This window comes from Chroicocephalus ridibundus, chromosome 9 (assembly GCF_963924245.1).
Source record: "Chroicocephalus ridibundus chromosome 9, bChrRid1.1, whole genome shotgun sequence".
Taxonomy (NCBI): domain Eukaryota; kingdom Metazoa; phylum Chordata; class Aves; order Charadriiformes; family Laridae; genus Chroicocephalus; species Chroicocephalus ridibundus.
Genome location: NC_086292.1, coordinates 48,732,190 through 48,748,623, shown reverse-complemented (window position 1 = coordinate 48,748,623; position 16,434 = coordinate 48,732,190). Strand labels below are relative to the sequence as shown.

Here is a 16,434-nt window from a genome sequence, read left to right as displayed (position 1 = left end):
CCGGGGGGGCGATGCTCACACCCCTCTGGGATGCAGCAGAGGAGGACCAGGGTGGGGGGGGCTCAGACTTTTTCCTCCACTTATTTATTGTGGGACGCAGGATTTTGCAGCCTGGTTTTAAAGGGATGCTGTGGGGTGGGACAGGCAGCTGGGGGGTGGGGGGGAGCGGGTCGGTCTTTGTGAGCCCGGAGGAAGGCGTGCTGCAAAATTGTATAAAATTGTATCATCCATTGGATAAAATGGGTGGGGGGGGAAAATCTGATTTATTTTTTTTTTCCCCATTGCTACCATCCTCGCCTTGAATGGGAGTTGTTAATGTCAGAGTTTTGGGCTGATTCACGTCTTGGCTGTCCCGGGGGGGCCTGGCTGGGGTGCAGGGCTACCCTGGAGAGCCGAAAGGCTACCCCGGAGAGCCAAAATCCCAGTGCAGGTATCAGGTTGGGTGCTTGGGGGTCCACGAGTCCAGGGCAATGCTGGCACTGCCAGCCCTCCCATGGCCCCAGAGAGACCAAATTTTGCAGATCTATTCCCCCCCCCCGCCCTTCATGCTCAACCAATTTTTCCTTATGGCTGTTGCAAGCACAGAGGCAGGACGCATGAGGACTGCTGCTGGCGCCTTTCCAGCCGTTTATTGCTAGGGGGAAATAAAAAAAAAAAATTAACCAAGTGCTTTCCAAAGCTTTGCCTAAAAGCATCTCAGACCCTGGTGCTATGAAAAAAGCAGTCGCTCGTCTCCCTCCCTCCCTCCCTCCCTCCCTCCCCAGGCTTTGGAGAAGGTCAGCAAGGGCTGGGCAGGATCCTTCAGCTGCGGGTGGAGGGATGGGGGGGGTGGGGGGTGCCCTCCCACTGCCATCCGGCTCCGGAGTCGCTTATAAGCCTATACACATGCGTGAGTGTGTATGTATTTTATGTTCTTTCTCTCTTTTTATATATATATATATGTCTGCATGCGTCTATATACCCTCCAGCTTTGGGAAGCCATCCTTGCAGGCAAGACGATGCACCAGCTTGGGGGTGCGCGTGTGTGCGGAGGGGGTTTACACGTATGTGTTTACGTGTGAATGGGTATTTTTACATATATATGTGTGTGTGTGTTTCTTTGAGAGAGCATCTCCAGCCTCCAGCTTTGGGAAGCTGCGCTCGCAGGGGACGCTGCGCCAGCTAGGATCTGTCTGCGCCTGTGCTTGTGCGCGTATACACCTAGGTGCGTACGCTTCCGTATGTGTGTGTATATAAAAAAGTGTCTGCATATGTATGTAGGCATATATACGTGTGTGCATGTATATATGCATTTGTATGCGTACACACACACACACATATGAATAAATATACTGCTATACCGTCCCTCTACACACACCTCCCGCCCAGCAGCATCCCAGGGCCCCGAGCAGCGGCTGTTGCCGCCCGGTACCCGCTGCCTGTCCCCAGCGCGGGCCAGGGGTCGTCCCTCGCCCCAGACAGAGGGTTGGTGTGGGACAGCCGCTCTGCGCCCCCGCGGGAAGGGAAGCTGCGCTTTCCTTCCCATTCAGTCACAACACTCCAGGAACGCAACTCCCGTTGCTCCCAACAGCGGGTGCCATGGGACACAAGCCCTGCCGTGGGCTTTTCCTTACCCACACCTGGCATCGAAGCATCAGCACTTCTCTGTCTGTGGGTTAAAACGCCAAGAGGGTTTGCAGCTACTGAGAATGTGCTTAAAGCTACTTACACCAACAGCCTGTAGCAATTTAATGCAAAACAGTGCAGGCACGGTTGGACTCGATGGCCTTAAAGGTCTTTTCCATCCCAATGATTCTATGATTCAAAGTAGTTAAGCTGCTCAGCGCAGTTACTTGGGGGGAGGTCACAAATTCATGCTCGCATCAGGGGAAACCTCAGTAAAACGAGGGTAAAACCCGCCTCGTCTGACCCCAACAACAAGAAGCGGCTCTTGCCATCTTCAGGTAAACTTATTAATTAATTCTGCACCTTGACATATCCCGAAGAGGATGGCAAAGCTCCAGCCAGGGCCTGATCCAGCAAACCCCGGTGTGAACGCAGAGGGGGGGACCGGAGCAAATGGGCACCGCTGACATGGGGCGGGGGACAGGGCTTGAGGTGGGGGGGTGCCCACAGAGCCACCACCGGGCTGGCACAGGGCACCAGCGGCAGCGATGGGGCTGCTGCGCAATCCCTGCCAAACACAAAACCCGAGTCCCATAGCTCGCAAAAAAAACCAAAACAAAAAAAGCCCTGCATCGCGTTTTCAGAGAACAGTTTTCTTTACGAAGCCAAGTGCTTTCCGCTGCTGCTCTGGGGTAGGGCTGAGCGGCGTTTGCCTCCGCAGGGATGCAGAAGCCTAGGGAACAAATTAGTGAAAGACTGAGATTCTCCCGCAGCTGCACGCTGCCAGAAGCAGCCAGGGCTCTCATCACCACCTACAGAGCGCGGTTTAAGCGTAGCTGACCCAAAGCCGAGCACGTGAAATGCCAGCAGCAGCTCCCCAGGCGCGCGCTGGCGCTGCCCTTCTGCTTGGGCTCGCCTCCCTGAGCGCATCCCTCCGGACAGAAGGGCCGAAACTCCAGGTTTGCCAAGGGTTTGCATCCCAGCGAGCACGGGCTGGCCTCGGGAAGGTGTATTTTTTTAAAAGGCAGTCTGGTCTCCGACAGCAGCTCTCTGCGCAGAGTCAGCTCTATAAATAACAGACCACCGCCTACGGGCACGCACACTCCTCGTCCCTGGCAGAGGGGACGTCACGCAGCTCCTTCTTCCCCGTGAAAGGAGCACCTGTGGGGTCTGTACAGATTTTTATCAAGAGCTTTAAAGGACTCCCACAGAGATCGAGCACACTCTTTCAGCTTTTAATGCTTGAAAAAAGAAATTTACAGATGGAGAAGAGGGAAGCTCCCAGGACGCCAAGAGCCGTTGACGGACTCTGCTGCACCCACGGGCGTGCAGAAACAGGCACACACCGTTTTTTCCTATCCTTTGGCCAAGACGTTTTACTGCCACAGCGAAGGCAGGAGAACAGCACATGGATGATGCCACCTTCCCTGGCCACAGACAAGCAGGAACCCGTCTTCAACAGGAACAGGGCGAAGACCCGGGACCACACCTGAGCCAGGAGCGGCATCAGCTGCTCCGTCCACGGCACAGAACTTCCCCCTCTCCATAAAGTACTTTGTGATCTGCTGACAAGAAGTTTTACTGCTGCTTCTGGGTAACAGCATCCTCTCTCTTCAGGTCTTCGCATATTGAAACCATCCCAGGAACGGCACAAACCAAGCAGAACCTCAGCAAATATCCTGCAATGGAGCCAAAAGCGGGAGAGGATCAGAACGAAGCTACAGGAAGGGAGGAAGGAGCAGCTTTTCCACAAGATCGTTTGGTGCAGCATTTTTTTCTTATTAAAAAAGCAAAATCATGGGAGGAGCAGCTTCCTTCACCTTATTATTACCTACAGATACTTCAAGCACGCACATTTGTTCCAAGAACAGTTTTATACGGGTATTTCACATGAACGCAACACTTAGATTACTCCATGTCAGAAACAGGTCCTGAGGAAACAAAAAACAAAAACAAAAACCACAGTGCAAGGAAATACCGTCCTACTCAATGATCCAGCAGCTCCAAACGATCCCCAGTGCAGAACGCTTTCTCGTACAGCAAGCAGTGTGAGTCGCTGCAAGTCTTCGGCCCTCTCCCCTCTTTGCCCCGACTCTCCCGAGTCAAACAGGCTCCAGACCCACTGACTCCCAGTTTTGAGTACGTGCACATCCCGAATTGCACATGTGCGAGGGCAAAAAGGAACAGCGAGGCATCAGAGCTCTGTTTGACGCACGCGGCACGGTACAACAGAAGACTTTTTTCCTGTAACATACACATACTGGTTCGTGTCTTGGTTAATTTTAACAGAGTCAGCTACCAGCGACTTCACGAGCTAAATAATAATCACCTGGTGCGTGTTCTCAAGTCGTTCGAGTTTCAGGTTCAGGCACAATCCCAAAACGTGAGACCGAACGCATGAAAGGCATTCCCCTCTTCTCCCCATCAGCCCCAGCCACTTAAACGGGTTTTTAGGGTTTTTTTGGCATTTCCAACAACCAGGCCAAAAATCGCCACTGTAAACTCTCAGCAAAATACAAAACCGCAGCTTTTCTAATGACTTCAGGATACACCTCAGCAGGCGGGAGGAAGACATTTCGGCTAACGACCGACAGGAACACGGACACCTTCCCAACCGTTTGACAACATCCACTTGGCGAATAAGGCCCCAGGTGGCTGAATTTGGCTTTGCCGTTCTGCGAGAGTCATGGTTTTTAAGTGCAGCAGCCCAACCTACCCGAGATCTGAGTGACAGACGCACTTCGCATTTCAGGAGCTAGTTTCTAGCAGACTAAAAATCGCCAGCTTCAAAGACAGGGTATTTCTAAAGCTTTTCCCTCGAAGGAGAGACAACGGTACCAGACAATCTAAGCAGCGCTGTTCCGCTTGGCACTAGACAAAAATTACAGAGTTACAAGCTAATTCCACATTCAATGTTTATTTATTTGCAATACAAATAGAAACGTGTGCCCAAATCTCGCCTTAAAGTTCTACCCAGATTGTTTAAAAAAAACCTACAGAACATTCTTTCATCATCTGACAGTTAAAAAGCTGCATTTAAAATAAACAGAGTTCTCAGTAGCCTGTCAAAACAAGTGACATTTTACTGTCGGAGTATCTGCAACTTCTACCAAGGAGAAGTACTTTCTCAAGCAACAGCGGTATTATACAATCAGTTGCTTATCATAAAAGGTCTTATGATAGGACAATTTTTTAAAAATCAGTTTCAATAGAGATTTTCATCATGAAAGGAGTAAAAATCATGAAAAATCCTCAAGTCCAATTCAGGGAGGCACAGACTCCACGCTTATTGGGAAAGCCAGTTTCAAGCAGTATCCCGCTCCAAAGGAAGACTCTCTTTGGCGACAGACTACTCCATTAGGAAGATACAGCATTTGGAATCCAAGAGTGCAGTTTTACATACTTTGAGTCAAAAAGGTGCATGTTGATCATTGAAACAGCAACAAAACAAAACAAACAAAAAAAAAAAGTTAAAAGCATTTTGAAATGTTGGGACACACACAAACACAAATACCCTATCAATTTTCTAGGTATCCATGCATGATCTTTATATATGAGCAACTTAGCTACATCAAAAGAAACCACGATTCTGGTTCATTTCGGTCAATGTGCAAGTTCCTTTTTCAAAAGTTATTCAATACTTACTGTAGTAGTGTACACAAAGAGCTTGATATTTCAACTATTATTAGATGAACGTACCATAGCTGAATTTAAACCTGTATTTCCTAACAGAGCATTCCATACGTCTGTAGCTGTTGATAACTGCTGTTCAAAATTTAATTTAAAAAAAAAAAAAAAAAAAACCAAACAACACAACTTTAAAAAGTTACCAACACCTTCAGCATTAACTGAAAGGCATAAAAAGATGGTGAGGTATGAGAGCAACGGACAGCTCTGTACGTTGAGACTTCACTTCTAACCAACTGCCACATAATTTCCGATTGTTCTTTCCCACCTCATTCCAAGAAGTTTTAAAATTTGCAAAGCTCCTGCCTGGGTAGCGCGGTGACACGGGCTCTCAGAGGTGCCTTTGTAAAAAAACTACCTGAAGCATTCGGCTGCAAATCGTAAGTAGAGATGTGTACTGGAAACAAAACACTCTGCACGAGTTACATTGGGATTCTTTTCATTTTGTTTATAAAAACAAGACATAATGAAGCCATTTTTTTTTAATCAAAAGAAATGACCAAAATTCCAAACATCGGATTTTGACTACAGGAAAAGGATGTGGCTTTTTTCCCCCCCTGCAAGATCTGCATGAGACCTGAGGCTGCAGACCAGAGGAACCCAAAACCAAAAGAATAGAGGAAAAACAACTCCACGTATACATATGTATTCTGCTGTCTGCAATTATGTCGTCCCGAGATAGCACCACCACGAAAAGATTTTATGTAGCCTAGTGAAACTTCACAAATTCTTCCAGAGTTCTGGGGATCTGGTTTTGGTAGCTGATGTTATAGATCCGTACTGCTCGGGCAGCCAGGCACTTGAGACTCAGCTTCATTTGAGTTTTAAGGAGTATTTCAGACACCCCCGTCGTACTTTTATCAAGAGGGGTTTTCTTCTGCTTATTCGTCATGTCTGTATGAGCACCAGCCTCCACCAGGCTAATGATGATGGAATGCAACGTCAAGAAGTCACTGATGGGCCTGTGGTATTGGACAATGATGTGGAGCGGACTATTTCCTTCGTTGTCCACAGCGTTCACGTCAGCACCACAATCTAGCAAGAGTTTTGTGACAAGCGCGTTGGGAAAGCTGCAGACATCATTCGTGTGGAAGTCGTCAACCGGCGTACTGGAATTGACAGCGTGATGCAGCAAACTGGAGCCATCCCGAGTTCTGGGATCGAGGTGGATCAGGTTATAAATCTGTTTGTTGATGCGCGACTGATCCTCTTCACTGCACTGAGTCTTGGTAGAGATGCAGACTAAGTAGAGAAAGGTAAAAATGTTGCATTCGTAGTTGTCCATGGCTGTGTGGATGTCAGAGTCTTGGGTGGTTTTGATCCGGGACATGCCTTGTTCTATTTCCAAGACGCTGCACCTCAGAACGCTCTCGATGTCCTTGGCCTTAACGGGCTCGTTTAAGTGTATCATCTGAGAAAAGACTTGAGCAAACCTCAGAAGGTCCTTATGAGTGTTCCTGTTGCCTTTTTGCCTTAGATGCAACGCATGCAGCCATAGCTTGATACACTGTTCAAACTCCATGTTATCTGCATAAACAGCCCCCCGGTAAATAATGGGGTGAGAAACATCGATATTGTCCGAGCCAAGAATTCTTTCTCGCACAATGAGGCCTTCCATGTGAAGGGCATCTCTGTCCTGCCTAATAGACTCTAATTCCTGAGGAGTCCTGCATTCCGTCCTGTTTCCATAAGCTTCAATTTGTGGAAGAACTTCTTTTTCAATTATATTCTCGCTGTCTCGGTACCTCTCCAGCATCGCTAAATATAAATAGTGGTAAGTCTTCATTATATCATAGTTTTCTCTGTCATTTGCAAATGAGGCACCCAGAAGTTCCAGAGCTTCAATCCGGCTTCTCCTATCGCAGTCGGCATGAGCAAGCAGCAGCTCTACAACATCGGCCTTGCAGCTCTCGGCAGCCACTTTCAGTGGAGTCATCCCATGGCCGTTCACCATCATCGCCGCCTTCCACTTGACCAGTTCCCTCACGATTTCCAAGTGGCCGGCTTCGGCCGCGAAGTGCAAGGCCGTGGCACCGCAGTGGGCTTTGGCGTTGGGATCGGCGTGCTGCTCCAGAAGGTACCTCACCACGTCCGTGTGGCCTTTGTAAGCCGCGATCATAAGGCAAGTGTTGTCGTACTTGTTGGCAATGCTGATGTTGGCATTGTTTTCTACCAGGTATTTCACAATGTCCAGTCTGCCATCGAAACACGCAGCCCGCAGGGGAGTCGAGTTGGTCACCGTAGTGTGATTCACGTTGGCGCCGTGACTCACCAGCAGCTTGACTACTTCAAAGTGGCCGGCTCCTGCCGCACACCAGAGAGCTGTGGCTCCATCAATGACAAAGCTAAAAACGTAAAGACAGAAACAAGCAGTTAAACTGATACTCCTTCAAAAGCATCTTCCACGGGCAGCCGAGCAGTACGCAACGGGCACGGGCAGACCCAGCCATTAAAGGATATTTCGCAGCCATCCTATTTCTGTGCTTCAAGGAGCTTACTGGGATAGCCAAGGTAAAAGAATGAGAGGCTCATCGAGCACACAGACCTCCCGAAGGAAGAAGCGTTGGAAGTTGAAACTTCAAAGCAGCCAGGGGATTTGGCCACATTTTGCACTAGTACTTCCCGGGCTGCTTTGAAGATCCTACCTGCAAGCTCCAGCCCTCAGCCTACTGAGGTCTCGGGAAGAATAGTTACAAGAATTATCGCTGCTTTGATCCCCTGTGCCAGAAACTGACAAATGGAAGAAAGACAGAAAACTTAAAATTCACATATTGACACAAAAAACCAAACTGCGTAGCTATATGATGCACTGGGCCTGGCAGCAAAGCTGGCTTAAGAATTTTGTATCACTTCTTTTCTTTCCCTGCACTGCAAAATTGCCACCGTTTCCTTTGCGACGATACTTCTTGTTCAAGAGACGGTGCCGTAAAACAGACCAGCAGTTTGGTTACACAAATGGAACTCCAGAAATAAAAAGAAAATTAAAAAGCTGAAGTTTTTCTGAGCTGGGCTGTTTCAGAGACCTGTTTTACATCACGGCCTTGTAGACAGCTTGCTGGCACTCGTAAATGAGGGGACAGTTAACTTTAGCAAAGCATCACAGTTTCCTAAGCTGTTCTCATTCCCAAACCCAGCACGTCGTGTAGCTACAAAGATAAAGGCCGATGTCCTTCCCGTTCGCCTGATTTTTGAAGTAGCACTTAAATGTAGAAACAGGCGGCATCCACACCGCAGCTGATACACGCTCAAGGCACATCCCAAATCACAGAGGATCACAAATCACAAATATCCTATTTCCATATGTCCAAACAGTCACGTTTTCCAAAGTTAAAATATCATAAGACACTGACTTAATTTTAACTTTAGCGGCAATTTTTGCCATTTTATGAAGCTCTCGCGTAGCTCAACGGGAATAGTTGTGTGGCTGTTTGTAAATCCAACACCTCTAGACAACACTTCAGAGGTCATTTAAGAGCTCTGGCATGCGGAGGTGCCTACAACTTTATTCACAGTAAGAAGTTCCTTATTTTGTAAATAATCACATCAAAATACTTTTTTTTTAAAACAGGAGGAAAAGTCAGGGCCTAGGATTTGCTAACAAACACGGGGTGATTTATTGGTACTCTACGGGTACATTTTTACAAGTCAAAAGCCCGGAGCCCAAACAAGCGGAGCTGCTGTGCCACCTCATCTGAAGAAGGCGGCAGACAACGGGGGGGATCACATGCCTCCTCTCTTCTCAGCAGGCTGCGACTCCCACTGTGCCCATTGTGCCTCAGACAACACCTCCTTTAATCCGCAGCAGGCAGAGGCTCCGGCAAGCAGATCGCCATTCCATCAAGGCACAGCTCGAGAAACGAGAAAATTCAGCAGTAGAGGGGGGGCTGACAGCCCTTCCTATCGCTTTCTGTCAACAGACTCCATTCCTTTAACTAAACCCGGGGCAGACCTCACCCTAGGTATTCTCGACCAGTTTTTGCTTGTGAAAAAAAGGGCTGGAAGAGAAGAGGAAGAAAGAAAAAAAAAAAAAAAAACCACGCAGGGAAGTCGGTTCCTCCCCCTTCATTCAGCATGTAAGGGCCAAGCCAGTCTTTCCCTGGGCCAGGTGGAGCTGCACAGGCACGACTCCAGCTCATCAAGTAGGAGTCAGATGAAAGATATCCGCGGGGACCCATTACCATCCCTCTCGCTCAGTATCTGATGTGAGCTCTCCTCTCCGTGCAAGCTACCTGCGAAACCTGAAGCTGTTCTAAAGACCAGGATTAGTCAGCCTTAGGTTTAAGACTGACATACAGGCAAGAACTTCACGAAGCACTGTGGGAGATTTTAAAAACATTCCTCCTGCCTTCTGGAACAGCAGCACACCACGGGCCCAGGGACAATGCTCTGGGAAATTGCTGCCAGGCTGCTCTGCAAACCGCCCCGGACAGGTCCCAGGTGAACACCAGGCACTCCCTGCCCTCCCTTTCTTCTCTTCCCATCCTAAAACGCCACATTTTGGTCCCAGCCGTCCCATACGTTGTCTCCGTGAGGCAAGGAAGGGATGTCCCTTGGGATGCCTGGGCTGGACACTGAAAAACCCTCAATTTGAGTACACAAAGGGCTGGCTCCCGGTATGCAGGTACCAACCCACCCTGACCCAATGCCTGCTGTCACCCGTGGCAGTGAGCAATGTCACGGAAAAGCCCATTTTGGCACAGCGGGAGAGAACGCGAGGTGACCTGCTCACCAAGGGGAAACTCACTGAGGTCTCTAAGCTACGCCAAGTATTGTTCTGTCTACGGTTTCAGGTGAGAGGTCTCAGAAGGGTGTTTACAGCTCCTAAAGCACCATGTGCAGGACCTCAAATGGAAAAGGCATTTTTAACAGCTAATAAAGCAACTTTCTCAGTGAGAAGCAGAGCCTGGAGCGCCTGCGTCGTGCCGGTACCGACACCGAGGCCTGGCACCGACACCGAGGCCTGGCCGGCGGGCAGCGAGCCCTACATACCCGTCGAAGCGGACAGTGCCGGTCTGCTGGGTCTGGACGCGGTAGTGCTCGAGGAGCAGGCGGACCACCTTGGTGTGGCCGTTTCGGGCGGCGATGATGAGCGGCGTGGAGCGCTGCCCGCCGTGCTGGCTGACGTACCCCAGCAGGTACTTGATGTCGCTCTCGGAGCGGTTGAGGAGCAGGGCAGCCAGGGTCAGCACTCGCCCCTCGCTCGCCGCCTTGTACACGTACCCGGCCAGCCCCTCCATCGCCGCCTCCTCCTCCTCCCGGCTGCGGCCCCGACGACCGGGCCGGCCCCGCTCGGGCCTGCCGGCCTGCCCCGCCGCCGGGGCGGCCTCTCCCTCCGCCTCCTCCTCCGTCCTGCCTCGGTGCCCGGCGGGGGGCACATGCGGCCCCCCCGGGGCCAGCCGCCCCCCGGGCCCGGCGGCGAGGCGGGGCAGCCCCAGCGCCCTCCGCCGCCTCACCCGCCCCGCCACCCCCCACCGCCCATCCCCGCCCCGGCCGCGCCGCCGCAGCGGGGGACACGAACCCGCGACCCGGCCGCGCCCAGGGGCCCCGCACGGACCGGACCCGGCGCCGCTCCGCCGGCCGTAGAGAGGGGCAGGGGTACGGGTCGCCGGAAGGGCCCCGCCGGGCCGGCCGCCGCCGCTCCGCCCCCGCCGCCGACTCCGGAAGCGAAACCGGAAGCGCCTCGCCCTTTCCCGCTCTCCCCGTCGGCAACCGGGGCAGCGCACGGAGGTTCCGGAGCGCGGGCGGCGCACGGCCCCCGGGGACAGGCGAGGCGGCTGCCTGACCCCGGGCACCCCGGGGCCGCCCGCCCGCCCCCGGGGCTCATGGCCCGCTGCCCGGCCGCGGGCTGCACGGCCTCCCATGGCTCGCCCTCTTCGGGTGGCCTGGCGCTGTGCCGGGCCCTCCTGGTTCTGGTTCTGTTGGGTTGGGCTGGGACTGGTTGGATTGGGTTGGGTTGGGTCGGGTTGGGTTGGGTCTGGTTCAGTTGGATTGGGTTGGTTGGGTTGGGTTGGGTTGGGTTGGGTTGGGTCTGGTTCAGTTGGATTGGGTTGGTTGAGTTGGCTTGGGTTGGGTTGGGTTGGGTTGGGTTAAGCTGGGCTGGGCTGGATGGATCGGATTCGGTTGGGTTGGGTCTAGTTCAGTTGGATCGGGTTGGTTGGATTGGGTTGGGCTGGGCTGGGTTAAGTTGGGCTGGGTTGGATGGATTGGGTTGGGTTAGGTTGGGTCTAGTTCAGCTGGATTGGGTTGGTTGGGCTGGGTTCAGTTGGGTCTGGTTCAGTTGGATTGGGTTGGTTGGATTGGGTTGTGTAGGGTTGGGTTGATTTGTGTTGTATTTGGTTTTGTTTGGTTCACAGAATCCCAGAACGTTAGGGGCTGGAAGGGACCTCTGGAGATCATCCAGTCCAACCCCCTCCCAAAGCAAGCTGGACAGGAACACATCCAGGCAGGTTTGGAATATCTCCAGAGAAGGAGACTCCACCACCTCTCTGGGCAGCCTGTTCCAGTGCTCTGCCACTCTCAAAGCAAAGAATTTTTTCCTTACGTTCAGACGGAATTTCCTGTGTTCCAGTTTGTGCCCGTCGCCCCTTGTCCTGCCACCGGGCACCACTGAAAAGAGTCTGGCTGCATCCTTGTGACAACCACCAGGGACTGATAAGCATTGATGAGATCCCCTCTCAGACTTCTCTTCTCCAGGCTGAACAGCCCCGCGTCTCTCAGCCTTTCCTCAGCACAGAGATGCTCCAGCCCCCTGATCATCTTCGTAGCCTCCGCTGGACTCCTTCCAGCAGTTCCTTGTCTTTCTTGAACCGGGGAGCCCAGAACTGCACACAGTACTCCAGATGTGGCCTCATCGGGGCAGAGCAGAGGGGGAGGATGACTTCCCTCAACCTCCTGGCCACACTCTTTTTAATGCCCCCCAGGAGACTGCTGGCCTTCAGTTTTTTGTTTTTTTTAAGAAGGGATGAGCAGCTTTCATCGCTTCGGCCATGGCTCCACCCCAACAAGCCTGTTGTGCCCAGTCTCAGCAGACGCAGGAGCTTTGTCCTTGGTTTCAAGGGACACCATCACCAGCCTCGCTGCACGCATATCAGCTTAACCCAGAGCTAAACGCAACCCGCCTGCTTGGCCACCTCTCCTTTCCTCTGCACAGATCATCTCCAACAGACCTTCAGGAGGTGCCCCACGCTGCGACCAGTTATGTGAGACCGATAAAGGTTGTGTTAAGAAACACGATACACAGCCTGCACTGCTGTCTGTTGCCTGCCATTGTTTTCATGGGGGTACGGTATCAGCCATATTAATAGTTAATTTAAAATCATGCAACTGGAGCTGCAGCTCTTTGTGGAAAGTTTGGTGCAGGCCGAGCTGTGCATTATGTATGGGAGCCGCTGCCCGGCTGATGGCCAGCGTTGCCGTTGCCAGAGGAGCCCTGGAGAGGGGAGCGGGAGGTGAGTCAGGCCGCGGTCAGCCGCGCGGTGTTCAGTCAAGGAGGATCAGCTTTTAACAGCCACGTAGGCATGTCAGGTACCGTGCGACGAGCAGGGTTTGTGGTAATTTGAAGTGGAACCTGTCTCCATTACCCCAACAATCTCCACCACTTCTCAAGGGTGGGTTTTTTCCAACAAACACTGCCCTCGTGTTCCGCATGTTACCATGAACAGCACAGAGAGGGTCCGTGAGGAAGCACCGATGCTGCCACCGTCTCTCCTGGCAGCACCACTGAGCAGAGAGACTGAGGTCTCTGCTCTGCAGCTTTTTGGAGCCTCATCGACCTCGGTGTGTCCAGCTCCCTGCGGTCTGGTCCTGCCCAGGAGCAGGGTCAGAAGCCGAGGTGTTGCAGCGCATCAAACCACTCGGTCCATTAAATGCCCATTTCCCCCGACCAGCAGCACATCTTGAGCTGTAGCTCCACTTGAAGAACTCTGCTTGTTTCAAATGCAGATGCATCTCCCGATTTAGACCCTAAACTACAAGTCCCAGGGAGCGCAAATTAAGTCCGAGGGGGTGCAAATCCTTCCCTGCCTCCCACATTTGCTGGCCATGAGTCCTCCCGGCCTGATGGCATTTATCTGGGCAAACACAGGGCGAGAGGGAACAGAGCAAGACTCCCGACTCCTCAGAGTAATAATGTCCGTTTGCTTTGTGCCGTATGGGTGCAGAACGCGAGTTATTTCATTCCAGGGTAATGGAGACGAGACCTGCCACACGTAGTGATTTGCTCGTGGCAATGAGCCAAGTCTGTGGCAGAGCCACGCCGTGCTCCACCGCCTTATTTCCATGAAACCTCCTGCTTAAAACGATACAGTGATTGCATGGGACAGGCTGCGTTTTCCGTTTCATTCTCTGCCAGACTGTTCCCAGCTCTGAATCTCATTTTCTTGCCCAGGTGAGGACTCCCATCAAGATCTGTGGCGGTATATCAGGGCCAAGAGCTTTTCATCTAAAGAGCAATTAGGGAGTTAAATACCGTCCTTCACCCTTTCCTCTGCTTTAGAAATAGCAAAGGTTATGCACTCCTGCTTTAGAGATGGAAGACAAATAAGATAAGCTGCCTGGATTTTGCAGGGGGAGAGCACAGGGAGGTGGAGGTCGGGCTGCGCTGGGTTGAACTGGGCTGTGATGGGCTGTACTGGGCTGAGTCAGCTATACTGAGCTGGGCTGGGCTATACTGGGCTGTACTGGACCATTCTAGGCTATACTGGGCTGAGCGGGCCTGTGCTGGGTTGAACTAGGCTGTGATGGGCTGTACTAGGCTGAGCCAGGCTGTGCTGGGCTATACTGAGCTGTGCTGGGATGTGCCAGGCTATACTGGGCTGTACTGGGCTGTACAGGGTTATACGGGGCTATGCTAGGCTGTACTGGTGGGCTGTGCCGGGCTATACTGGGCTGTGCCGAGCTGTACAGGGTTATACTGGGCTGTGCCGGGCTATATGGGGTTAGTACTGGTGGGCTGTGCTAGGCTATACTGGGCTGTGCCGGGCTGTACAGGGTTATACTGGGCTGTGCCGGGCTATATGGGGTTAGTACTGGTGGGCTGTGCTGGGCTATACTGGGCTGTGCCGGGCTGTACAGGGTTATACTGGGCTGTGCCGGGCTATATGGGGTTAGTACTGGTGGGCTGTGCTGGGCTATACTGGGCTGTGCCGGGCTATATGACGTTAGTACTGGTGGGCTGTCCTGGGCTATACTGGGCTGTGCCGGGCTGTACGGGGTTATACTGGGCTGTGCCGGGCTATATGGGGTTAGTACTGGTGGGCTGTGCTAGGCTATACTGGGCTGTGCCGGGCTGTACAGGGTTATACTGGGCTGTGCCGGGCTATATGGGGTTAGTACTGGTGGGCTGTGCTGGGCTATACTGGGCTGTGCCGGGCTGTACGGGGTTATACTGGGCTGTGCCGGGCTATATGGGGTTAGTACTGGTGGGCTGTGCTGGGCTATACTGGGCTGTGCCAGGCTATACTGGGCTGTGCCGGGCTGTACGGGGTTATACTGGGCTGTGCCGGGCTATATGGGGTTAGTACTGGTGGGCTGTGCTGGGCTATACTGGGCTGTGCCAGGCTATACTGGGCTGTGCCGGGCTATACGGGGTTAGTACTGGTGGGCTGTGCTGGGCTATACTGGGCTGTCCTGGGCTATATTGGGCTGTGCCGGGCTGTACGGGGTTATACTGGGCTGTACCGGGCTATACGGGGGTTAGTACTGGTGGGCTGTGCTGGGCTATACTGGGCTAGTACTGGTGGGCTGTCCTGGGCTATACTGGGCTGTGCCAGGCTGTACGGGGTTAGTACTGGTGGGCTGTGCTGGGCTATACTGGGCTAGTACTGGTGGGCTGTGCTGGGCTATACTGGGCTGTCCTGGGCTATACTGGGCTGTACGGGGTTATACTGGGCTGTGCCGAGCTATCAGTACTGGTGGACTGTGCCGGGCTATACTGGGCTGTGCTGGGCTATATGGGGTTAGTACTGGTGGGCTGTGCTGGGCTATACTGGGCTGTACTGGTGGGCTGTGCCAGGCTATAGGGGGTTATACTGGGTTGCGCCGGGTTATACTGGGCTGTACCGGGCCGAACCGCGCTGTGCTGGGTTGAACTGGGCTATACTGGGCTGTCCCCGCCCCGCTGTGTCCTCCCCTCCCCGGGCCGGGGCGGTCCCGGGGCCACCGGCCGCGCAGCCGCCGCTCGTCCTCCGGCGCCGGGGCGGGGCCCGGGCGGAGCCGCGCCGGGGCGAGCGGGGCCGGGACCAGCCGGGCCGGGCCGGGCCGGGCCGGGCGGGCTCATGCAGGGCGCTGCGCGGCGGCGGCCGTTCCCGGCGGCGGCCCCGGGCTCCCCCCAGCCCGCCGGGACGCTCTACCCGGGCAGGTGAGCGCCGGGGCCGGGGGCGGCGGGGGGGCGGGGGGGGGCGCGGGCACGGCAACCCCTCCCTTCCTCGGGGGTCCCCAGCCCCATCCAGCACATTCCCCAGCATCCCCAGGATACCCCAACTCCCACCCCCCCGGCTCAGCCCGGGCCCCCCCACCCCATCCCGAGTACCGCCACCCCATCCCGGGTACCGCCATCCCATCCCAGGTATCGCCAGCCCATCTCCGGGATGCTGCCATTGTCGAGGGTGTCCCGGGGGGTCGGGGTCCCCCCCACGGCAGCCAGCCTCATCCCGGGCACCCTGGCTCACCTGCATTACCCCCCCTGGTCCAGGGTTTGACAGCCTTTTCCAGGGAGTCACAGCTTTCCCGGCTCACCCAGGGCACCCCAACTTGTCCAGGGTACCGCCATCCTCTTCCTCCACCCATTGGGTTTGGACCGTGGGCTCAGGTAGCGCGAGCTCGAGGCTGATCCGGCTGACACTGTGCTGGTCTCAGCACGGCGGGAGAGCCATTCATCCGCTTTTCCCGGAGGGAGGTGAAGATCCGGTGGTGCTTGGGAGGGTTATTTGATGGAAAGACTTCAGCAGGGTTGGGTCAGGCCTTGCTCTGCAGAGGCAGAGGAGGAGGAGGATCTTCAGAGTGGAAGATGAAGGTGATAGTGTGCCCAGAGCATCCCTGTGCCTGAGTACCACCAGGCACCGATGCATTTTTAGCATTCCGCAGAAGTGCCATGGGGGTTGAGTTTTGCTTTGTCATGCAAAATTTAAAAATAGTTGCACTTAA

At 53.7% G+C, this 16,434-nt stretch overlaps 2 protein-coding genes across 6 annotated transcripts in view; one reads left to right on the top strand and one right to left on the bottom strand.

Annotated features, from left to right (window-relative positions):
• The window catches only part of CLN6 (CLN6 transmembrane ER protein), a 157,897-nt gene that overhangs the window by 134,453 nt on the left and 7,010 nt on the right, over positions 1 to 16,434 (top strand). The window contains exons 1-3 of one of the 5 annotated variants that reach the window (XM_063345925.1): positions 11,012 to 11,204; positions 11,646 to 11,738; positions 11,861 to 13,678. In XM_063345925.1, coding sequence (XP_063201995.1) covers positions 13,605 to 13,678 — 74 coding nt within the window. In that variant the 5' untranslated portion in view covers positions 11,012 to 11,204; positions 11,646 to 11,738; positions 11,861 to 13,604. Of the gene's footprint in view, positions 1 to 11,011; positions 11,205 to 11,501; positions 13,679 to 15,538; positions 15,650 to 16,434 lie in introns of those variants that run through there. The other 4 variants (XM_063345924.1, XM_063345922.1, XM_063345921.1 and 1 more) reach the window with 4 other exon arrangements.
• FEM1B (fem-1 homolog B) lies at positions 4,514 to 10,766 on the bottom strand. Its single transcript, XM_063345920.1, has 2 exons — positions 10,282 to 10,766; positions 4,514 to 7,637 (listed from the first exon to the last, which is right to left on the bottom strand). Exons 1-2 carry the CDS (start codon positions 10,527 to 10,529, stop codon positions 6,002 to 6,004), a joined length of 1,884 nt encoding a protein of 627 aa, XP_063201990.1. The 5' UTR covers positions 10,530 to 10,766; the 3' UTR covers positions 4,514 to 6,001.

Excerpts from the sequence above, each read along its gene's own strand:
- FEM1B (XM_063345920.1), bottom strand. The coding sequence starts at position 10,529 with ATGGAGGGGCTGGCCGGGTACGTGTACAAGGCGGCGAGCGAGGGGCGA. Across the intron at positions 7,638-10,281 it reads GGCACTGTCCGCTTCGACGG|CTTTGTCATTGATGGAGCCA; the intron begins GTATGTAGGGCT and ends TTACGTTTTTAG.